Below are 25,162 nucleotides of genomic sequence, written 5' to 3' on the forward strand. Positions count from 1 at the left end.
GCACACTTCCTATGGCAGTGGGGGGCATCAACCTAGGGAATGATGCTTGGTTTTGCTTCTGAAAGCCTGTCACAGAAGTCAGTGGGGAAAATTTACTTTAAGATCCTAGGAACGGGGAGTAGGAGATATTTTGGCTACATAAGCAAGTGGCTCAAATATGGGAGAAAAAAACTGATAAAAATTTCTCCTTGATCATTAAAAAACATGGAATAGCTAAGAGATGGTGTTGATATAGGTTATTTAAAGCACTTTTAAAACACTCAGAACATTTTATTTTTTTAAGTTTATTTATTTTTGAGAGAGCGAGAGAGCGAGTGCACACATGAACAGGGGAGGGGCAGAAAGACAGGGAGAAAGAGAATTCCAAACAGGCTCTGCACTGTCAGCCTGGAGCCAGATGCGGGGCTCGAACTCACAATCCGTGAGATCATGACCTGAGCTGCAATCAAGAGTCGGTTGCTTAGCTGACTGACCACCCAGGAGCACCACGGAACATTAAAAATCTTTTTAGAATTTTTATTTATTTTTGAGAGTCAGAGAGAGGGAGAGGGAGAGGGAGATGGAGGGGGGGGGGAGAGGGAGACAGAGAAAGAGAAAGAGAGAGAGAGAGAGAGAGAGAGAGAGAACAAAGAAGAGATCACAGAACTGTCAGCACTCATGGGCCTGGAGATCATGACCTGAGCTGAAGTCAGATGCTTAACCCACTGTGACACCCAGGTGCCCTGCCCCTCAGAACATTTCAAAATACGTCTTGTACATGACACCTGAAGCGCATGCTGTGAACGACACTGAGTTCATCTGTAGGCTACAGGAGTGACCAAAATTTAACAGGTAAACTTCAAAGCAGGAAAGTGTTCAATAATGCTCTTTGCAGTCAGAATTCCAAGTGTACCTAAGGCAACATACTATATAGTAAGAGAATGGTATTTTGGTTGCATTTTTGTTCTCTCTACCACTTATTAGCATGCCATCTAACTTCTTTGGTCTGTCATTCTCTCAAATAAGAATCCTTTAATGGCTCTGTCTATTGACAAATCCTTTCACAATGTGGCTTCAAACAGGCTTTTCAGCCTCATTTTGTACAGTGTCCCCACTATCCTGTGTTCCATCACATAGCACCATTTTGCATCCCCTGGACACATTATGTTGTACCGTGTGGCCCCTTTCTCACACCGCCACCGTTTCACTTACTGGCTTGTGAAGATCTCCATTCATCCTTTCAAGTCTAGCTAAAATGTATTTCTTCAGTTAGGCAACTCCCTTCACTGAGCTCAGATAGCATTTTAACACACACTGACAAAAATATTTATCATGGTGCATTGTAATTACTTATAAATGCAATTGTGTATACACTTTATGAAAAATTAGTCTGAAAGAACATAAATAACATTATGGATAGTTCTATGCCACTCAGCAGTAATATAATTTTGTCAGCTCCCTATCTTAAACAGCCTTCGATGTTCTAAGTGGAAAGGAAATGTAGGCATAAAAAAGTACATTTCAGAATTTGAAAATACCATACTTGTAGACCTATTCCATAAAAACCCTATTTTTCAATACTACTACTTTAAATGATGAAAATACTGTATGTATACCTTGAAATTAATCGATTATCAATTCAATAAAAAAACAGCAACTAACTACATAGAATTGATTTAATTCTACGCTCTAAATGGAACAGAAGATATCATTTCCTGTTTTCAAATCGTTTTTATCTCAGAATATGATACACCTAAAGTCAAACGTTTTCTGAAATTTTTACATAGGGGCCTATCACAAAATGCAAAACATTGAGGCCATTCAAAGGAATAAGTTATGCCTTCATATCTTGGTAATTTCTGATACTACCTCTGCCATTCCTGGCTCACCTGGTAAATTCCTAATCTTCTCTCAAGACGGTTCCTAAGTAATTACTTCTATGAAGCCTACTCCAACCCATCAGACTCACAGTTAGTCACTCTGTCCCCTGCGCTCCTTTATGAACTACTACCTCTCTTTATGATAACTGTTTCTCACCAGTAGACCAGGGTTTTTCCACCTTGTGGCATTCCACTAGTGGCATTTAGGGCTGGAGTTTTGTCGTTGTCATCATTCTAGGGAAGCTGCCTGTGCATGACAGGATATTCTAGCAGCAGTCTCTATTCAGTAGATGCTGGGAACACACCCCCACCTCCACCCTGTTATAAGGCACTAAACTATATGCTCTTAGAGGGTAGAAACCGTCTCAAACTTCGAAGCCAGCATGTAGCAAATGCTGGGAATATAGAAGATATTCAATAAATGCTTCTAAATTAATACAGTTATTTGATTCTTCTGAATCTGTTTAAAGCTACAATCTGCATCTTCAACACAAAGATAGGGGAGTTGTAATTAGAACATTTGTTGGTACAAACATGCTATATAAAGTCTGTAAAATGCATCTGAGAAGCATATTTTGTAACAGCATTTATGTAATCTGTTTCAATTATTTTAAGAGAATATAAAAATGAGAAGTGAAGACAATGCTCTGATATTAAAATGTGACACTGGCATAAAAAAGAGCTGAAAGATGATTCCTTGTATGTCTCTTTCTTCTTCTTTTAAAAGAGTTTTCATCATTAACTTTCAGTGAATTAACCATAATCAGATCACCTCATTTATTCAAGATATGGAGATTCGATTAATAACACACCAATTAAAATGGAGTTATCGATGAACAGTAATAAGATGTTTGCGAGTGCTTCTACATAATACAAACGATAGATTATTACGTAAAAAAATCAAATCGTATTTCTCAAATATGATACTAACTGTAAACTCTTAAAAAGAAGTCAATTAGCTTCTTTCTCAATTTTTATAGTTGCATGAGTATTTTTTAGTCTCAAGTGCTTTTCGTATTTCTGCAAGTAGCACATTACAGTAGCCATGCATATACCATCAAAACTAATTTAATTCCAGATTCATTACAGAGCTGCTTTTTATTCATCAAGGTCACATCTTGATGGCTTCACAAGCTTAGATAAATCAGGTGTTAAGCAGACACCTCTCTGAGGAACCTAAGGATGTTCTCATTTGCAGTTCTCAGCATATCTTATTATTTATTGCCAAAGAAATGACTGATTAACTTTGTCATCTTTGCTCTATGTTTTTTTTCTTCCAGCTGAAGCAGCCTGCCCTCTTTTGCGATGCCTGATCAGACCTATTTAAGATGATGTCTTTGATCACAGACATGGGGAGCTTGCGATCCTAGGCTTTGATGAAACATTGTTCCACTATAATTTTATGGAAGGGAAACAGGGTCTTAAATGATAATTGACAGTCAACAAAGACAACCAAACTTATTAAGATTTTGTACTCTTCTGTGACAGCATAATCTTTAAGCACCAGAAATGCACCAGAAGTGGACTAGTCTAGGTTTTATTTAAACACATAAACAATACACAAAACCCTTCCTTTTCAATCATTTCCCCATTAGCTAATTTGCCCTGAAGAAGAAAATCCTGCAGGTCAGAAGATGAATTTTGAGTTTAAAATATTTTCCTTATATTCTTCCTTATGGTCTGTAAAATTCCTACTAATCAATTAAATTTGCACTTTTAAGAAATTTTACTATTAGAAAATACCTAAATAACATATTTGATACATACAAAATTAGAACATTAAACATCAGGAAAAAATTACATGCCTCTAGGTTTTATTAATCACATTCCAACACCAAGGCTGAAAGTATATCAAATCACACCAAATCTTTTGCGCATGACAACCTCATAAATTATTCAACTCATTAGTATTACTAAGAAGCATGAAAAACTCCATCAGTATTAAGAATGTTTTCCAACAGAAAAAGGTCAACCAAAAGTTTTAATAATGAAATGGAAAGGAAAGCTTTTCAAAGTCAGTAGGAAACAAAATTATTGTCCTTTCTATCTTCTTGAAAATGTACCCAGTTTTGATTATTTGCTCATATAAAAGAAATATATTTGATTTGTTAATATATTTGATTTATGGCTCCACACAGATTATCTGAAAAGAATGTTCAAATTATGGCTAAGTGTTCCCACCCATCACATGACAGTTTAACTCCAGTTTAATCTAAATCAATGAATTTAGGGAAAAGTCAAGTGATTCAAAACATTTTAAATAAAATATTAAGTCTGCTAATTCAGTTTCAGTTCTGTTACATTAGTATAGGCTCACCTTCTTGAAACTTACTGTACTATAGGAACGAACAGATAGACCTTACCAGTGTTCAAATCCCAGGGACTGCTTTGATGGCCATGTAAGTATTCTCTATTTATGTACAACTTGTTTAATAGTCTGGAAACATTGATCACTGATTCAAACACTTATATCCATACTGAAAGTTCCATTCACAAGATATTCTTCTGCTCTTAAAAGAATTTTGCTGCCACAACGTAGATGAATAGAATTTTTTTGGACCAAAGATTATAGCAGAGTTTCTGTGCATTTAATGCTTAATTTTCAAGACACAATGTACAGGGAAATTGAAATACTCTAATTATTTAACGTCGAGGAAGAAACAAATTGAATTTCAATTTGTCCTAGAAGCCCTCTCAAAATGTGAAGCCTTTTACAAAAATGTACAATAAATGTACCTTTTCTAGGTCTACACAAACCAAAATATTTAATAATTTAGATGTTAAGTCTATATGCTGCTAGACTTGAAGCTACTTAAAACACATTTAAATGTTTAATGGCAGGCAGAGTGGCCAGATGATGGGCTGAATTTTTTACTGTTATATGAATGTTCTAGCAATATGTGAATAAAAAGCTTTATTTAAAATATTTTTAATTAAGGTTTTCAACATTTATTTTTATTGGATAAAGTGCTTTGTAATAACAACTTACATTTACTCTCTATTTCTTCTGAAGAAATAACTTTACATATAGGTTAGGAGGCACGTTGAGAGTTTGGAAGAAGATATAATGCTACCTTTTTCTCTTGGCAGTTTTTAATACTTCCTTCTATTTCTGTGTGCAGCTCACACCAGGGGGCACTTTCCCACTCATCTCTTTCCATCCTCCATATTTTACTCCCTACTCTCTACACAATTGCAGAGGCCCACCGATAGAAACTGTGCTGAAGGTTGAAGAGGTATGCTCTAGAGCTGGTTTGGGAGGTAGAATTGTTTCAGTTCTCTTTTGTTTTCCATTACACGATCTTAATCTTGAGAATGATGTGACAATAACTCTGGCATGGGTACCATATAGCTTTCCTGAATATTTTATGGCATACACGTGGTCTTTGTTCTAGTTATGTATAAAAAAACATACCCCTCTTGCCTTCTATCAATGAACTCAACTCAAGAGAGATAATTAGTTCTGAATACCGCTCATTCCAAATTTCAAATTCATAAGTTGCTCCATACTTTAAAATACTCTTACACTAATGGCTCAAATTAAAATATAAGAAAAACAGGTGTTGCTGAGGATGTAGAGAAAAAGGAACCCTTGTGCACTGTCGGTGGAAATGTAGACTGGGGCAGCCACTCTGGAAAACAGTATGGAGGTTCCTCAAAAAGTTAAAAATAGAACTACCCTGTGATCCAGCAATTGCACTACTGGATATTTACCCCTAAGGTACAAAAACATGAATTCAGAGGGATACATGTACCCCGGTGTCTATAGCAACATTATTTACAATAGCCAAATTGTGGAAGCAGCCCAAGTGTCCATTGATAGATGAATGGATAAAGAAGTGGTATATATACATAATGGAATATTATTCAGCCATAAAAAATTAAATCTTGCCATTTGCACCAACACGGATGGAGCTACAGAGTATAACGCTAAGCAAAGTAAGTCAGTCAGTGAAAAGCAAATACTGTATGATTTCACTCATATGTGGAATTTAAGAACAAAACAAAGCAAAAAAGGAGAGAGTGACAGACCAAGAAACAGACTCTTAATCATAGAGGACAACCTGATGGTTACCAGAGAGGAGCTGGGTGGGGGGGATGGGTGAAATAGGTGATGGGGAGTAAGGAGTGCACTTGGTATGGGCACCGGCTGATGTACGGAATCGTTGAATTACTATATTGTACACCTGAAACTAAAAGGAACACTGTATGTTAACTATATTGGAATCAAAAAACTTAATAACAAAAGGGTTTATTTATGTGTAGACAAAAAATAAAATAAAATACTCTTACACTACACTCGGAAGATGTTTAGTATTACCTACATCTTTCATCTATTTCAAAATTAAACTGCTATTTTCAGTTTAGGTTCAGTAACAGTAGTTACTATGGCAGCAAAAGCTGACTATCAGATGTCTTAAAAGATTTTAAAGTAAAAGATTTTAAAATTTGTTGCTGATAGGCTTTAACAATGGTTTAATAATACAGATATTTTACAAATTAAACATACAAAGTATCTGCTTTTACAGAGAATGTCATTTTTTTCTAACAGGCTCCTTTTTTTTTTGTTTTGTTTTTTGTTTTTGTTTTTTAAACTAACAGACTCTTTAAAAGCAACCTATAGAATGCTGAATACAGTATAATGTGGATCTTGTATAAATAAACCTTTGTCAACTCAGTATCACTACGAATATCAATTTAGCCTGACTCTGTTACAAACTGTCTCTATATGTTTCTATTTTCAAATGGGATGAATCAAATAGGATGGGTTGGTGAAAAAGTCTAAAGTGTATGAAGTGAAGTTTTAATAATTTCAAGTTCAAATTATAAAGCATGACATTTTAGGTATTTCTAAAAATCTCTTCTATTAGAGTGTAAAGACAATATGTCATTTAAAAAAATTTAATGTTTGCTTATTTTTGAGAGAGTGAGACACAGCACAAGTGGGGGAGGGGCAGAGAGAGAGGGAGACCCAGACTCCAAAGCAGGCTCCAGGCTCCAAGCTGTCAGCATAGAGCCCAACCAGGGGCTCGAACCCACGGACTGCGAGATCATGACCTTGCGAAGTCAGCGCTTAACTGACTGAGCCACCCAGGTGCCCAAGACAATATCTTATTTTAAGCATAAAGATAACACAACAAGTTAAGTTTAAATCCTTAGGCACTAAAATCCTTAGGTGATCTCTCTTGTTCATTAAAGAAATCCCCTATAGTACCAGTCAACTATAATTTTTTTCTAGCATGTTCTTTCCTATAGTTACTTTTATTGTATAAAGTTATGTTGAAACTTTTATCTTAGGCATAATAGTTTAATATGAAATCCTCATCTATTTATTTATTTATTTATTTATTTATTTATTTATTTTTTTTTTTAAATTTTTTTTTCAACGTTTTTTATTTATTTTTGAGACAGAGAGAGACAGAGCATGAACGGGGGAGGGGCAGAGAGAGAGGGAGACACAGAATCGGAAACAGGCTCCAGGCTCCGAGCCATCAGCCCAGAGCCTGACGCGGGGCTCGAACTCACGGACCGCGAGATCGTGACCTGGCTGAAGTCGGACGCTTAACCGACTGCGCCACCCAGGCGCCCCCCTCATCTATTTATTTAATATGTTTGAGTCTTACTAAGTTATATCAATTCCTGGACTACCTGTACAACAAGTTTTAAAAGCTTTGCACATTTTATTTTTATCAGGATTAAGTATTTTCTCTGTCTAATCCATCAAGAACATGAATGGTATTAAATGTTATAAACTATGGTAAATTTTAAAACAGATGGCTCACTTATTATACTCAAGTAAATGAAAATTATCATAATAAAAACACAAGTAATTGTAAGAACAAAAGTGGTTAATAACAAAAATATATAGATAGGGGTTCATTAATGGTATTTTCTGAGTGTATATAGTTTATTCAATTCTGAGTTGATCAATTCCACTTCAATTTGTTGGAGCACTTAAAAATGGTACAAAATAGTCCTATTTATATTTCTTAGTAGCAAACTAAAATAGTAGTATTTTTATTAAATTATAAAAATATTTTGATATTTTCTATTTAATATAGATTTTTTAAAGGAAAAATTAAGGTACAGTTCTACTGTAGTGTAATAGTTGATGATATATTTAATGTGAGATGGTTTTTTTTAAACTTTATTTGCAACCCATTGGAGGACTGGTAATTTAAATTTACATGTTGTAGCAGTATTTATTTTTTTGTTTTGTTTTAGACTGAAGAGAATAAAATAGTAAGAAAATTGAGAATGTCATATGATGAGATTATTAATAAGACATTTGTTTCTGTTAAATACACAAATTTGTGCATGTATATATATACAAACACTATACATATGTGTATATATATATCATGCATATATGTATATTTATATAGCATAAATGAGTGTATGTACACATACACAAATTGTACATAAAAATATATAAGTCTGAGTACACAGTTACAATCGTGTGTTTTGCCACCTTGTATCTTGTTCACCAAAATTTTGAAAGACTTTGAAACTGATAAAGAAACTGATTTTACTCTTGTTTCAGGCTTGATGAAACAAGCCTGAAACTCTTGTTTCAAGATTGATGTTGAGTAATAATTCTTCGTATAGAGTCTTTTTTTTTTTTAATGTTTATTCATTTTTGAAAGCGAGGGTGCCAGCGGGGTAGGGGTAGAGAAGAGGAGCAGAGGATCTGAAGCAGGCTGTGCGCTGGCAGCAGCTAGCCTGACATGGGGCTCGAACTCAAACTGTGAGATCATGAGCTGAGCTGAAGTCAGGTGCTCAACCGACTGAACCACCCAGATGCCCCTAGAGTCTTTTAATCTATTAAAAAGGAGTTTAAGGGTCTAAAATATATCAAGTGGGTGAAATATTGGGTTGAGTAAGTGTCACCTACATGACACTGAAGGATAAAGCAGAACATAGTATTTTTGACTTACGACATGCTGAATTTTATTTATTTATTTATTTACTTACTTATTTATTTATTTTTAAGTTTATTTATTTTGAGAGAGAGAGAATGACCAGGGGAGGGGCAGAGAGAGAGGGAGAGAGAGAGAATCCCAAGCAGGCTCCGCACCATCAGTGCAGAGCCCGATGTGGGGCTCAAACCCATGAGCCTTGAGATCATGACCTGAGCCTTAAACAAGAGTCGGCCACTCAACTGACTGAGCCACCCAGGCACCCCGACATGCTGAATTTTAAATGCTAGTGAAAAAAAAAATGAATTTTCAACCACAAAGAGTCCCATCGTATCCAGGGAAGTTTTGTGTAAGAGGTATTGGTACTGACCATATTCTACTGCAGCTTTGAGCAGTGCTTCAGCATGAGTGGAGCCAAACGCATTACGAACAAATCGTCTCCTTCGACGAAGATCATCTTCCCAGTAATCCAAACGCCAGAAATCATGCAATTGGCTAGGAATGAGGAAATAAACAGTAGGCACTATTAATAACAATGCATAACTGGAAATATATTTTTTTACATAACATTAAGGCTTTATTTCTTTGGTCTCAATGGAAAATTAAGATGATTTTTGAGATATTTATGTTTTACGATTGTGTTTACATACATATTTCCTGTCCAAATGACCAAAACTTAAAAGAGTAACATTCTCATATTTTAAGCATTGTAATAGTCAGCTCTGTTTTCTCTACAATGTTCTTCTTTCTACTGAAAACATTAATCATGGGGAGTTCAGTAACAAATGCAGCATCAAATTACAAGTATTAATGGCACAGTTTTCCTTCTTTTACACTGTCTTTAACAAGGCTTGTAAATCACAGAATAGACCTCACTACAAATAGTTTGCAATTTAATGACCATGGTTTCTTAGTAGACTGAATTAAGAACCATAAAATATTGCCTGCTTGGATTTGGTGGAACAATGATTAAAATAATGTGCTGAAATATTCATTGAAATAATTCCCTGCTGCCCACAGCAACCTGAGAAAAGTGCAATTTTATCCATTATTAATAATACTGAATTAGAGCTGCAAAAAATTCCAGTATGTGGTAATTGTCTTGGTAAATTATTATTCTAACACTAACAGAGTCCTTGGATGATTTTACTGCTTTCAGCTAATATAAACCATTAACAATTACGGCCTTCACTGGGTAACATTGTCTAAACCATGTTATGCTCTAAACTAATATTAAAAATCCATGAGATATTTCAGAAACTACTGAAATCTGTTCATTGTATATCAATGGAATGTTTCACAATATAATTTTTGTTTTCAATTCAATTTCAATAACCATTGGTGATAAAAGCCACTGTCTGAGAAGTCTGTTTTTCTCTCTCTCTAGTATTTGGAGTAATATACTCAAGAGATAATATTCTAATGTTCTTGAACAGCACTATTCATAAAAACACATAAAATGCTTTCATAGAAGATTTGATTTCACTTTTATTTTGCTATTTTATTGTAAAAGAATACTACATTTTATTAAAGCAGGAGCTGTATATGTTTTGCTCATCATTATATCTCTAGTACAATATCTAGGACATACTATGTTTTTGAATAGTCAATGAATTTATTATGCCAATTCTTCACCTTGAAAACCTATAGACATGTAGTCATTGAGAATAGTAATACACTTTTGAAAAACATTTTGGATTTTGTGGCTATCCAATTTTGTTTTCCACAACTTAATTGTTAAAGAATATAACAAGGTAAGGGATATATAAAGAGAATATTAAAATTATAAGCATTTGAAGTATATTTGAATACACTTGTTTTTCTACACATCATAATTATTAAAACTTTATTTTTCTTTCAAAATAAGATTGCCAAAGAATAATGGTTACAAGTACCTCTGTGAATTTAAAATAGGACAGTATCTATCCTTACAAATACAGACTAATCGTAGTAGTTTAAGGAAGACCCTGCTAAAAACTTGCTATACAGATTTTCCTTAAGAGTGTGTCAAAATTAGGGTGTGGTTGGCTTAGTCAGTTAAGGGTCCCACTCGTGATTTTGGCTTGGGTCATGATCTCATGGTTCCTGAGATGCAGCCCCACATCGTATTGGACTCTGTGCTGACAGCATGGAGCCTTCTTGGGATTCTCTCCCTCTCTCTCTGTCTCTTACCCCCACAAGCTCTTTCTGTCTCTCCCAAAATAAATAAATAAAAATTAAAAAATAGAGCATGTTAAAATCAAATTTTGAATTCCCCAGGAGAGACAGATCTAATATTATCTCAAATTACCAACTATAGACATATTTTTCTCTATTCCTCCTAGTAGGTATGACTGAAAAAATTTGGACACTATATGTAAAACAAATATAACACGACTGTGAAAGTTGGAAAGCAGAAGGCAGACTGACTAATGACCCCAGGGCCAAAGAATAAATTTAGTAGAGTTGCCAGGGTTGTCTTTTTGCCTCACATATCCTAGACCTCAAGGCAAAGAGGCTAGCAACCTAGATTAGACCCATGGGTACAGACCAAAAAAAAAAAAAGTCCCCAACAAAAGCCTGGTTTCTCCAGCCAAAGAACCAAGAAAGGTGCAACCCAGCAAAAGAGAAAACTTTTAGACAACTATTGCACTCTAGCTCAACACCACAGAAAAACAGTAGCGCCACTCTACCCACACCAGAAAGTAAGTGGGAAGTCTACTAATCAAGATGTAATCTCAATCAAGAGATTGAGTCTCTAACATCCTCAGTCAGGGGTGTATCAGAGAAGGACAACAGGGAACCAGGACTTGCATCTCTGAACACCACCCTCAAGAAGTCAGCGGAAACCATGTGGAGGGCCTGGATTTCCCCCCCTGCCAAACAGTAATGAGATGTTCTTCTCCCTCCTCACTCGGGTGGTATCAGAGAACGCCTAGTAGAGAGTCAGGACTCTCGCCTCTGATCAACACCAATAAGGCCACTCACACTAGCCTCACTAGCTAGAACTCCCGCCCCTACCAAGTAGTAATGAGGCACTGCCTCCTCCCTCACTCTCTAGACGTCAGTAGAATCCAGGTGGGGAATCTGGAGTTCTACCTCCACCTGGCAGGAAAGATGCAGTGCTTCCCTATTTCTCCTAATGGAGGAATGTCAGAGAGGGTCAACTAAAACGAAAGGTTTAAATAGGATACAATATATCTCAAAGAATAATAAGAAAATATCGTCTTTCAATCTAAAGTTACATGTCACATCAAGAATTTGGAAGATTTCAAACAGAATGTAAAATGTCACCAATAGATGCTAATACTGAGATGACAGGGATGTTAGAATTTTCTGACAAGGATTTTAAACCACGTATGATTTTTAAAAAATGCTTCACCGAGCAATCATGAACATGCTTGAAACAAATAAAAAAAAATAGAAAGCCTCAGGAAAGAAACAAAAAGTCTCACTCAGCAAAAAATTAGAAGATATAAAAAGTACCAAAGAAATTTTAGAACTGACAAATAAATGACCAAAATAAAAAGCTCAGTGAATGGGCTTAACAGCAGAATGGAAAGGACAGAAGAAAGATTTAGTTAAATGGCAGATAGAATAATAGATATTACCCAATCTGAATAACAGAGAAAATGGACTGAAAAAAAAAAGGAACAAAGCCTCAGGGATCTATGAATTATAACATCCAAAATATTTGGGTCATGGGAATTCTGGAAAGGAGAGAGGAAAGAGAGCAGGGCTGAAATAGTCCCTGAAAAAATAATGGCTGAATATTTCTCAAATTTGGCAAAAAAAAAGCATGATGTACAGATTTAAGAAGCTGACTGAACTCCATACATCTGAAGAAATTTATGCCAAGGCAAATCATGATTAAACTTCTGAAACAAAGGACAAAGCAAAACCTACAAAGCAGCCAGAGAAAAATGACATCTCACCTACAGGTATAAAACAATTAGAATGACAGCATATTTTATATCAAAAGCTACGGTGGCCAGAAGAAATGGCCAAATATATTTTATGTACTGAAAAAAAAAAAAAAAGAACTGTCAACTCAGATTCCTATAACCAGTGAAAATACTACCCAGGAATGAAAAATTAAGATTTTTCAGATGAAGGAAAACAAAGTATTTGTTGCCATCAAAGCCAGTCTAAAAAGTGGCTATAACCAGTCTTATAAACACAAGGGAAGCAATAAAAGGAACATTGGAACACCAGGAAGGAAGAAGGAACATAATAAGCAAAACATGAGTAAATATGTGTTTTAAGTTATGATTTATCATAGAAGTAAAAATTTTAACACTGTCCAATGTGGTTCTAAGTATGTGTAGAGGTAATATTTAAGACAAAGAGATTATAAGTGGGGGAGGGCAAAGGGATGTAAAGGAAATAAAGATTCTGTACTTCATTTGGACTGGTAAAACACAGCAGACTCTGATAAAATACATATACATAATGTCATACTTAAAACAACCACTAAAAAATCTATACAAAGAGATATACTCAAAAACATGATGGATAAATCAATATGGAATTCCAAGAAATGTTCAAGTAACCCACAAGAAGACATGAAAAACAAAACACAGCAATGGAAAACAAGGAGAATAAACAAACAATAAATAATAGTGCTTTAAAAAGAATGCTGTCTGCAAGAAATCAACTTCAAATATAATAATACAGGCAAGTGGAAAATAAAGAATAAAAAAGATCTATCATTCAAACACTAATCAAAGGAAAGCAGGAGTGGCTATATTAATATAACATATACTCCAGAAAAAATAAAATTACTAGAGATAAAGAAGGACCTTATCTAATGACACAAAGGCCAATCTACCAATTAGATACCAATCCCAAATGTGTATGCACCAAACAATAGAGGAGGAAAATATGTCAAGCAAAAACTGATAAACTGAAAGGAGATGACAAATACAGAGCTATATTGTGTGTATATACACCCTTCTTTTCAGCAATTGATAGAACACCTAGTTAGAAGATCAGCAAAGATACAGAAGAACACAGTACCACCATCAGCCAACATTTTTAGAACATGCAACAACAACAGAGGAATACACGTTGTTCAAGACAGACCATATGCTGGGCCACAGCACACATCCAACAAATTTAGAAAACTGAAATCCTATAGTGTACTCTCCTACAAAAAAGGAATAAAGACAGAAATCAGTAACAGAAAGGCAACAGAAAAAAAAAATCCTCAGACACTTGGAAACTAAAACAACACACTTCTAAATAACCTATGGGTCAAAAAAAAAAAATTCTCAAGGGAAAACAAAAAATACAATGAATTGAATAAAAATTACAATAAAACTATCAAACTTTGTGGGACCCCACTAAAACAGTAATGATAGGAAAATTTATAGTGCAAATACATACATTAGAAAAGATGAAATATCTCAAATCCATACCCTAAATTCCAACATTAAGAATAGAAAAATAAGAGCAAAGCAAGCAGAAGGAAATAGTAAAGATGAAAGTAAGAATCAATGAAATTCAAAACAGAAAAACAACAAAGAAAATCAATACAACAAACAGCTGAGTCTTAATACCAGTAAAACTGACAAAGAAAAAAGAAAGAAGAGAAAGATTACCAATACCTGCAATGAAACAGCATATATTGTTACAGACCCTGAGGCCATCAAGAGCATAATCAGTAAATGCTGTAAAATAGTCTACACACATAAATTTGACAGCTTTAACAAAATGGGCAAATTTCTTAAACAGTACAAACTACCATAACTCACTCAATATGAAATAGATAATATGAATAGATTATTAACTATTAAGGAGATTTAAGACATTACTTAAAAACTCTCCCAAAAGAATCTCCAGGCCTACATGGTTTTACTGGAAAATTCTATCAAACATTTAAAGAAAACTGATCCTGGTTATACATGATTTCACCTAGAAAATAGGGAAGGAAACTTTTCTCAACTAATATTATAGCTAGTATAATACCAAAATAAAAACTAAAGACAGTACAAAGAAGAATACTACAGACCAACATCGCTTATGTATACAGACAAAAAATCCTAAATAAAATACAAGCAAATAGAATTACACAATATATAATAAAAATTATACATGATGACAATTGAAGTTTATTCCAGGAATGCTGGTTTGGCTCAATGTTTGAAAATTAATTAATATAATCCACCAAATTAATGGCTGAAGAAAAATCACATGATCAGTCAATATAGAAAAGAATTTGATAAAATTCAACATTCATCCATGATGAAAGAAATTTTCAGAAAAACAGGAATAAAGGACAACTTCTTCAGCTTGATAAAAGCATCTACAAAAATCCTATAGCTAAATTATACTAAAAGAAGAAGGAATGAATGATTTCCCCCTAAAACTGGGAAAAATACAAAATATCTGCTCCCACTCCTCTTATTAAACAAAGTACTAGAATTTGTAGCCAATGCAATCAAACAAAAAAGGCAAAAAAGAATACAGAATAGGAAAGAGAGAAATAAACTGTCTTTGTTTGCAGAAAACATTATTTTCTATGTAGAAAATCAAACAACATCTATCAAAACCCCCTGAAAGTAATGCCTGGGTTTAACAAAGTCACAGATTAACATAAAAATATCAATTGTAATCTCTATATGCTAGCAATGAACACATGAACACTGAAATAAAAACACAATTTAAATTAACAAAAAAAGAGAGTTACAAATGTAACAAAACATGTACAGGACTTGTGTAATGAAAACTACACAGTAACGATGAAAGAAATATAATACCTAAATAAAATGGAAAGCCATACCATGTTCATGGATTGGAAAACTCAATATAGTAAATGTATCAATTCTCCCCAAATTGATACACAGGCTTAATATAATTCCTTTAAGAATTCCAGCAAGAGTTTTAGTAGATTTAAAAAAGATTGTTCTAAAACTTATATAACAGAAGGTTAAAGGGGGAGGAACCAGTCTACTTGACTTCAAGACATTAAATAGTTAAAGACTATGTGATACTGGCAAGGAATAGACCTATAGATTAGACAAACAGAATAGAGAACCAATAAATAAACCTACGCAAAGATGCCCAGCTGATTTTGACAAAGGTAGAAAAGTAATTCAATGGAGGAAAGATATCTTTCCACTGAATTGCTGGAGCAATTGAACATACAGAGGCAAAAAGAAAAAAAAAAAACAAAAAACAAACACAAAAAAACAAACCTCCCTCCCAAAAATAAACCACAAAATAACAAGAGACAAAAACCCCTGACCTAAATCTCATGTCTTTAAGAAATTTGACTCAAAATGGCTCAGAAACATAAATAATTGTAAAACTATAAAATAAATTAGGGAAAAAAGGAGAGAATCTTTGTAATTGGCTAGGTAAGGAGTTTGTAGATTTGACACCAGAAGCATAAGCCTGGGAAGGAAAAATTGATAAACTGGATTATACAGAAATTAAAAAAAAACATTTGCTCTACAAAAGAACCTGTCAAAAGGATGAAAAGAGTGGGTGAAGATACTTGCCAACCACATATCTGATAAAGAAGTAAAATCTAGAATATATGAAAAATTACCAAAACCTAACAGTAAAATAAAGCAAACTATACAATTAGATCATGGTCAAAAGGCACGAAGAGACATTTCACTGAAGAGGACAACCAGATGGCAAATACACACATGAAAAGATATTCAATATCACTATCCATTAGGGACAGACCAATTAAAACCACGTGAGATATTATTATATGCCTATAAGAATTGCTAGAATAAAACAAAGTGACGACAGAAACTGCTGGTAAAAATATGGAGAAACTGGACCACTCATTCATTTGCTGGCAAGAATGTAAAATAGAACAGTCACTAGAGAAAACAGTTTTCTTAAAAATTAAACATGCAATTATCATTTGATCCAGCATTGTATTCGTGGGCATTTATCCTACAGAAATGAAGACTTATGTTCACAGGAAAACATGTACACAAATGTTTATAAAAGCTTTATTTGTAATACCCCCAAAATGAAAACAACCCAGTTGTCCTTCAATAGGTAAAAATGGTTCAACAACTGGGTCACATCCATACCATGGAATACTACTCAGCAGTAAAGTAAGACAAACTATTGATACATACAACAACCTGGATGAATCCTCACGGAATTATGCTGATTGAAAAAAACTATCTACAAAGGTTACATACAGTATCATTCCATTTACATAACATTCTTGAAATGACAAAATTATAGAACTGGAGAACAGACCAGTGTGGAGAGTCAGGAGGAGGGAGGGTGTTGCCATAAAAGAGCAACATGAGGGACCCTGGTGAAAATGGAAATGTTCTGTATCTTGACCGTATCAGTATCCTGGTTGTAATATTATACTGTAGTTCTGCAAGATGTTACCATTGGCAGAAACTGGATAAAAAGGACATGAGATCTGTCTTAGTTCTTAACCTGAATGTGAATCTACAATTATCTCAAAATAAAGTTCAATTTTAAAAATGTCTGCACTATACCGAGACTTCATTATGTATGTAAAATTTCCTAATACTCATAAATATATCTCCTAATATAATGTAGTTATACAAATTAATTCAATACCCTATACCTCCTTTATATTTACTCTTCATGATGAAAAACAAACTTTTCCTTCACTATCTGTGTTCCCTAAACAGCTCTACATAAAGAAGAATCTTGGATCCTTATTCCTAGGGTTAATATCTATTTCAATTGGGGAAGTATAGCACGTACCAATACTCCAGCAACCCGCTATTTTTATGGGCACCTGTGGTAGAGAATACTGCATATAGAACAAGCGAGGTCCAGGATGGTACTGGGAGCAAATTATAAGGAATGCACCACTTTTCTCTGTGGAGGGAAAGGACACACAGGAAACTAATGTCCAGTTTTGACTGACAGTTATTTCCTTCTCTACTGGACAAACACATAAGCGCCTAACACCTGTTAACCAAGTTCAAAGAATAAATGACAGAGTAAAAGCTACATCTCAATGGAAAGTCATTCTTCCTTCTAATATCACAAACGAGTTTAAATTGTGAAAGACTGTATTCTGTCATATCTATTTAAAAAAATCACCATTGTTAATCTTGAAATCTAATTTCCTGTTCATTTCAAATGCATTTTCTGTTTTGTTCCATTTTAAATTACGTTTCTCCTTTACCATTTTAGACTAAAAAATATCCTTATGTTAATTAAACAAGTCAATAATACACTTCTTGATTCATATAAAAATTTAGGTATAAGTAACCATGAAAAATATTTAACTGTAGTTTCAAAAATCTAAAATCCATCTTCTTATTTTTTTTGACAGGGGAAACTGGGAAAATTTGAATATTTGTTTTCTGATTTGTTCTTATGGTATTTTTCCCATTATCTATATAGAAATTATTTTACAGTACTGAGAGTCAGTCTTGAATCATATTTGGGGTTTTCAATATTTGAACAGACATAAACTCTTCTAAACAACTGTCTGTTCCTTTTAGACCCTACTTATTTTACTCTTTTTAGTTTAAAGATAGTGCTGGCACTGAGTATAGATGAAATAACAATAGGAATTGGAGAGTTGTGCTTTCCTTGGATCATCTTCTAAAGTTACTGTTGGTCTCCAACAACAGGCCAGTCCAGTGGGTATCATTTACCTAGACTGTGCCTTTGAACTTGAAAGGGTGCCAGTAGTATCTTCCACTTCTTGTTCCAAATCCACTGTAGTGGAGGAAGGAGTTTTCTACCTTATTCACCACTCTGTGCTTTTTTCCCTTCCCTTCTCCAACCCTAGTAGAAAAGGGGACTTTTTCCTCATTTTATTTATTTTTTCCATAAAATGTAATTACTTACTGAGAGATGGTTAACACTAGCAAGAAATACACCGGTTTATTTTATAGATGTTCCCGTCTGATGAGTCTGAAAACCCTGAACCCTAGGTCCCCGAAAATGTGCAAATTACACTGGTCCAAGACTCATACAGCAAGAGGCTAGAAAAAGCACACATATGGCCCTGGCTTTATATAATCTGGAAGAAACCATGTTCCCGGAAGGTGGAGGTGAGGCAGAGGGTAGAGAAGAGGACAAAGACCAGGCACAGGGGGAACTAGATGCTCAGAAGAGGCTGAGCAAATGGGCAAACTGTTCTCTGTAGGAAAGATAAAGCAGTATTTTGTACCAACAGTGGATTGTTAGGTCAAAGCAGGGGAAGAAGCCGGTTCCGTCACTATGGAAACTGATGGAGGACTTAACGTTAGTTTTGTCAACTACACCTCCGCTCTGGGTTTTGGTCTGTCTCACGTTTATCTCATAGTTTTGTGTTGTTCCTCTGCACTTGTGTTCCTCTTCTTTTTCTTCTTCCTTTTTGTTTTTTTGGTATGTGTTTTTCACTCACAATGGTTTCTTTTTTTGCTGGCATTTTTGCTACTGTATTTTCATAGTTATGTTTTTAAAACTTCTTACAAATACTGAAAGGTTTTTATTGCTGAATTTCTCTTCATGGGACTTGCACTTTTTTTCTTGAAAATTTTGAAATCTGCTTTCCTACATGACTTATATCTGGTGTTCCCATTAAAAAATTTTTTTTAATGTTTATTTATTGATAGAGAGAGAGAGAGCATGAGCAGGGGAGGGGCAAAGAGAGAGGGAGATACAGAATCTGAAGCAGACTCCAGGCTCCGAGCTGTCAGCACAGAGCCTGACGTGGGGCTCGAACCCACGAACTGTGAGATCGTGACCTGAGCCGAAGTCGGACACTCAACCGACTGAGCCACCCAGGCGCCCCTAGTGTTCTCATTTTTATAAAGAAATATGTGGTAATTTACTCATCACTAAGCCATGGATGACTTTTCTGCATCCACAAAGCTCCTGAAATGGCATGCAAAATTTTGAGGGATATGTACATGTGTATTTTGGGAAAAGAGGTCCACAATTTTAACAGAATTTTTCTCAAAACTGTTTCTGATCCAAATGCTTAGAAATATTGCTAAAGAGTATATAAATTATTCTCTCCTTGTGTCCCCATTTTTTCTGATACTATTTACCAGCAAGTCAAGAATCATTAGAGGTCCTTTTGTTGGCGGAATGTTATGCCTCCAAAAGTCCTATATTCTAGCACCATTATATCTGGCGTCTGTGACAGGTTACCAACTTAGGTCATCACTCTGTTTTTTTTATGAACTACTATTTCTTTCTTTCTTTCTTTCTTTCTTTCTTTCTTTCTTTCTTTCTTTCTTTCTTTCTTTCTTTCCTTCTTCAATGTTTTCATTCAAAAGGATATTTACTGAGCACTTATCCCTTGTTAGTAATATTCTTGGTGCTGAAGATATATTCTGGTAGCAAAACATATATAATAAATGGATAAATATACTCCTTTCCTTTTATTCTCACTTAGCATGTTCTTCGCTGTTTTACCACTGAAATTCATCAATATACAAGACCACAGAGTCTTTAAATCGTTCCTCTATCGCTCCTTCCATTTCAAATTCCAGTATAATGAATCTGGACCACTCTCCTATACCATAAACAACAATAAACTCAAACTGGATTAAAGGTCTAAATGTGAGACCTCAAACCATAAAAACTATAGAAAACTCAAGCAGTAAGTTCTCTGACAGCTGCCTAGCAACATTTTTTTTCTCATTATGTCTCCTCTGGCAAGGGAAAGAAAAACAAAAATAATTAGGATTACACCAAAATAAAAGGTTTTTACATAGCAAAGGAAACCACTAACAAAACGAATAGGCAACCTACTGAATGGAAGAAGATATTTGCAAATGATACATCCAAGAAAGGGTATATTGACCAAAATATATAAAGAACTTCTACAACACAACACCAATAAAACAAATAACCTGATTAAAAAATAAGCAGAGGAACTGAACATTTTTCCAAAAAAGACATACAGATTGCCAACACAAATGTAAAGATGCCCAACATTGCTAACCATCAGGAAGTGCATGTCAAGACCACAACGAGATCGCCTTACACCTGTCAGAATGACCGTAATCAAAAAGAAAGGAAATAGCAGGTGTTGGTGACAATGTGAGGAATGAGGAAAAGGAACCCTCATGCGCTGTCAGTGGGAAAGTTAACTGGTGCAGCCACTATGGAAAACAGTATGGAATTTCCTCAAAACATTAAAAATTAGAAATACCATATGACCCAGTAATTCCACTACTGGGTATTCACCCAAAGAAAATGAAAACAGTGTTTCAAAAAATATGTGCACCCCTCTGTTTATTGCAGCGTTTACAATAGCCAAGATAAGGAAGCAACCCAAGTGTCCAGTGGTAGATGAATGGATAAAGAGGATATAATATATATCATACAGAATGTATTCTTTATATATTATATATGTATAACAGAATATTACTCAGCTAGAAAAAGGAGAGCTTGCCATTTGTGACAACATGGACCGAAACGGCATTATGTTAAGTGAAATAAGTCAAACAGAGAAAGACAAATGCCATGTGATTTTATTTATACGTGGAATCTAAAAAACAAATAAGCAAGCAAACAAAAAAGCAAAAAGAGACCCATAAATACAGAGAATAAACTGGTGGTTGTCAGAGGGGAGGGGGATGGGGGCAAAATGAGTGAAGGGGAGTGGGAAATACAGGCTTCCAGTTATGAAATGAATAAGTTATGGGGATAAAAGGTACAGCCTGGGGAATATAGTTAATGGTATTGTAGTAGTGTTTTACGACAGATGGTAGTGACACTTGTGGTGAGCACAGCATAGTGTACAGGCCTTTTGCATCTCTATGTTGTACACCCAAAACTAACGTAACATGTATACCAACTATGCTTCTATAAAAATTGAAACTAAAAAAAAAAAATAAAATTTCAGTGTAAGTACTATACTTTGCTATATTCTTCTACAACCTGTGAGCAACTCCAGAAAAACAAGAGACCACTGCACTAAGTTTTTAAGAAGAACTCCAGAAATGACTGTTATTAATAATTTGCAAGCAGGATGAAAAATTGTACTGTGTGATACACCTCGTTAGATAAGTATATTTTCCATGTCCTAAGTTAGGTTTCCTTTTATTCTCACTTAGCATGTTCTTCGCTGTTTTACCACTGAAATTCATCAATATACAAGACCGCAGAGTCTTTAAATTGTTCCTCTATCACTCCTTCCGTTTCAAATTCCAGTATAATGAATCTGGACCACTCTCCTATACCATAAACAAAAATATTCATTTAATGCCCTGAGTTGGGTTTACAAACACGTCTTTCATGAAGGAGGGCTGATTTAGACTCCCTGCAGTTGGAGAGCAGGTGTCCAGGTGAACATGTGCATGTGATGCTGTACAAGCATCACCAAAGTTATACAGAGGGGTCACGCTGCGCTGAAGTTCTGTTTGGACTTGTGAGTTTTTAGCATTGATAATGTCATGCCTGATACCTCTAATTTGTCAGCTAGGAGGGTGAATGTGATATCGTATGTATTATTTCCATTTGTTTATTTATTTTAGTCCTGTAATTTTGTTTTTACCTCTTAGGACTGAGTATAGAAACATAGAGTACCATATGTATGTTTTGTTCATGAGTGTGGTTTTATAAGCCGCGTAAGTGCTGGAAAGGAGTAGGTAAACAGCCAGTAATTAATCAAGAGAAGATCACCAGTTAGGCTGTATTATGATATTAATGTTACTGTGAATGTAATGGTGTTCATTAAATGAAATTTGGTATTATTTTAGCATAAATAGAGTTCAGGAAATCATAGTTTTTCTCCACAAAATTTTTAATAATTATATTTTAGGCTCATGAGAATATACTACAGTTCCTTACTGCCCTCCCAGGAATGGATCACCTTCATAAGCTAGGGAGAAAACTGAATTTACCTGGCAGAGCATGACTGTACTGTTAATTGGTTACTTAGTATTTGGTAACAAAAATTACCCGATGGAACAGAGATAAGAGCAAAAAGAACAAAGGAATATTTTGCTAACTGTACACATCAAATACAGTGAGAATCTGAATTTCTACTTTATTAAAGAATTGGTGGTAATTACTAGGGTCAGGACTTCTGTGCATGACTTTTAATCTAACCAAGATCAAAGACAAACACTAAAATTAACTGGCAGACTGGAGATTATACTTCTCCAACCATTTTGAAATAAAGCACATCTATGTGACTTAAAACGTTAGCAAAGGTGAATCATTTCCAGACAAAAGTTTTAAGAGCCAATGAACAATCTGCCACTTTTCCTTCCCTCCACTGTAGTAATCAAGAAAATATGCACTGATATGGAATTTCCATCGTTTTGCATCCCTGAGTGACCTCAAGGAAATGAGCTTCCCTGCAGACCCATGTTGGGCATGCAGTGTAAGTGAGAAATAAACTTCTCTTGGGTTGAACTGAAGGTCATACGTCACTGTTGTATAATCTAACCCAATTGAGTAAATTCCTAGAATAATAATACTTTTTCAAGGTCCAACCTTTACTGTGAGCCTACTGTGTTCCAGACACTTTTCTAAGCAATGTATATGTAAAACTCTTCACTGTTTGATATATTCCGTTTGAGATAAGTACTGTTATTAACCCATTTTACAAATGAGGAAATGGAGGCACAGTTAAATATGTGCCCACCATGAAGCAACCAGGAGGTGACAGGAAAAGAACCCACCCCCAGGATGGCTGACTCCCTAACTCATGCTCCCCTGCCTCAAACTGTAAACAAAGCAACTGAGGAAGGGGAGCCTGGGTGGCTCAGCTGGTTAAGCATCCAGCTTCGGCTCAGGTCACGATCTCAGTAGGTGAGTTTGAGCCCCATGTTGGGCTCTGTGCAGCCTGGAGCCTGCTTCAGATTCTTTGCCTCCCTCTCTCTCTCTCTCTCTCAAAAAAAAAAAAAAAATACACACACACACACACACACACACACACACATATATATACTATATATATATATATATGGGGCATCTGGGTGGTTCAGTCAGTTAAGCATCTGACTTCAGCTCAGGTCATGATCTTGCAGTTTGTGAGTCTGAGCCCCAAGTTGGGCTCTGATCTGACAGCTTAGAACCTGGAGCCTGCTTTGGATTCTGTGTCTCCTTCTCTGTCTCTCTGCCCCTCCCCTGCTCGTGCTCTCTCTCCCTCCCTCCCTCTCTCTCTCAAAAATAAACATAAATAAATAAATAAATAAATAAATAAATAAATAAATAAATAAATAAATGAAAGCAACTGAGGAAACGGACTATCTTGAGGCTATTACACTGAAAGCACCAGCACAGCTGTTTCCTGCTTCTCTATAAGCAGAACTAATTGTTATGAATGAACAATAATAACCATGAAATACACAGAATGCTGTGTGCTTATTGTGTATGCTCATCATATAGTCAGCAAATATTTAGTGGACACCTACTATGACCCGGGCCACAGGCTGAAGTACTAGGTGTGCACAGATGAATAGACTAACATGATTCCTGCCTTTACGCACCTTTCAATCTATCTCATAATGCAAATAAGCAAATAAACCTATAGTTAATTTTTTTAAGTGTTAGGAAGGAAAGAGATGAGATATAATAATAAAAACAGGGAAACCAACTGGCTGCTTAAGTGAATGTACAAGTACACAGGTGGGAGTATGCTAATGAAACATAATTATAAAACATGTTGGCAAAAAGAAGTCTACATTTATTGGCATCCTTTGTTCTCCTCCCTAAGAAAAATCATTGGCCTTTTATTTAACATCCTTGTGGGCTGTTTAGTCAATTCCTAGTGATATATATCACCTCAATGCTGTAAGTGCATGTCTGTATGTGTGCAAGCCCTCTTCTCCAAATTATATATCTGCACGTACATTCGACATATATCTTAAGCCATTTTTACTGTTCTGACTCTTTTTCCTATGTATTACTGAGCACTTCTTCCAAAGTCTTCTCTCTCTAACGTGCTTCCATCTTCTCTAACCTCAGGTTGTATATTATATATGGTCATTTAAATTACAAATTAATCGGTGATGCTCCTGAAAAATGCACCCTTCCTGTCTCTGAAAAGTGCACTTCTCACATTCTGACACTGCAAAGTCAAAGTTCAGAAAGCCAAATCCCTGTTTTGAGCCCATTCTTTTTCAGCCAGACTAGTTTGCTCCCTCTCCACATGATTACTGAACCTGGAAGGAGAGACAGGATCCCATAACAAGGATGCCGAATACACCATTGGGGATGCATTCCAACCTCTGGCTATATCGTTTGTTCCCATGCATATCAGTGGGGAGTAGTTACAATGAAAGATGAGTCTTGAGAATCTCTGAAACATTTTGGATTCACAGAAGAGGGAGACAGTGATTGATGAATGTATGTGAATTAAGCAAGGTTCCCAATTAACTATAATGAAAGTTCTGGTGAAAAAATAATGAGAATTACTAAAGTGTACGTTAGACTGTACAAGCTATACTTAACAATGAGAATATTTTTATT

The 25,162-nt window shown here is 35.2% G+C and overlaps 1 protein-coding gene across 9 annotated transcripts in view; it reads right to left on the bottom strand.

The window, feature by feature from the left end:
* NBEA (neurobeachin) overlaps positions 1–25,162 on the bottom strand; it is a 678,493-nt gene that overhangs the window by 235,931 nt on the left and 417,400 nt on the right. For all 9 annotated transcript variants that reach the window (XM_053900309.1, XM_053900303.1, XM_053900292.1 and 6 more), the window contains one exon: positions 9,150–9,274. In XM_053900309.1, coding sequence (XP_053756284.1) covers positions 9,150–9,274 — 125 coding nt within the window. The remainder of the gene's footprint in view (positions 1–9,149; positions 9,275–25,162) is intronic.

Source organism: Panthera pardus, unplaced genomic scaffold, assembly GCF_024362965.1.
Source record: "Panthera pardus isolate Hobbes unplaced genomic scaffold, ASM2436296v1 HiC_scaffold_1, whole genome shotgun sequence".
In the NCBI taxonomy this organism is placed as follows: domain Eukaryota; kingdom Metazoa; phylum Chordata; class Mammalia; order Carnivora; family Felidae; genus Panthera; species Panthera pardus.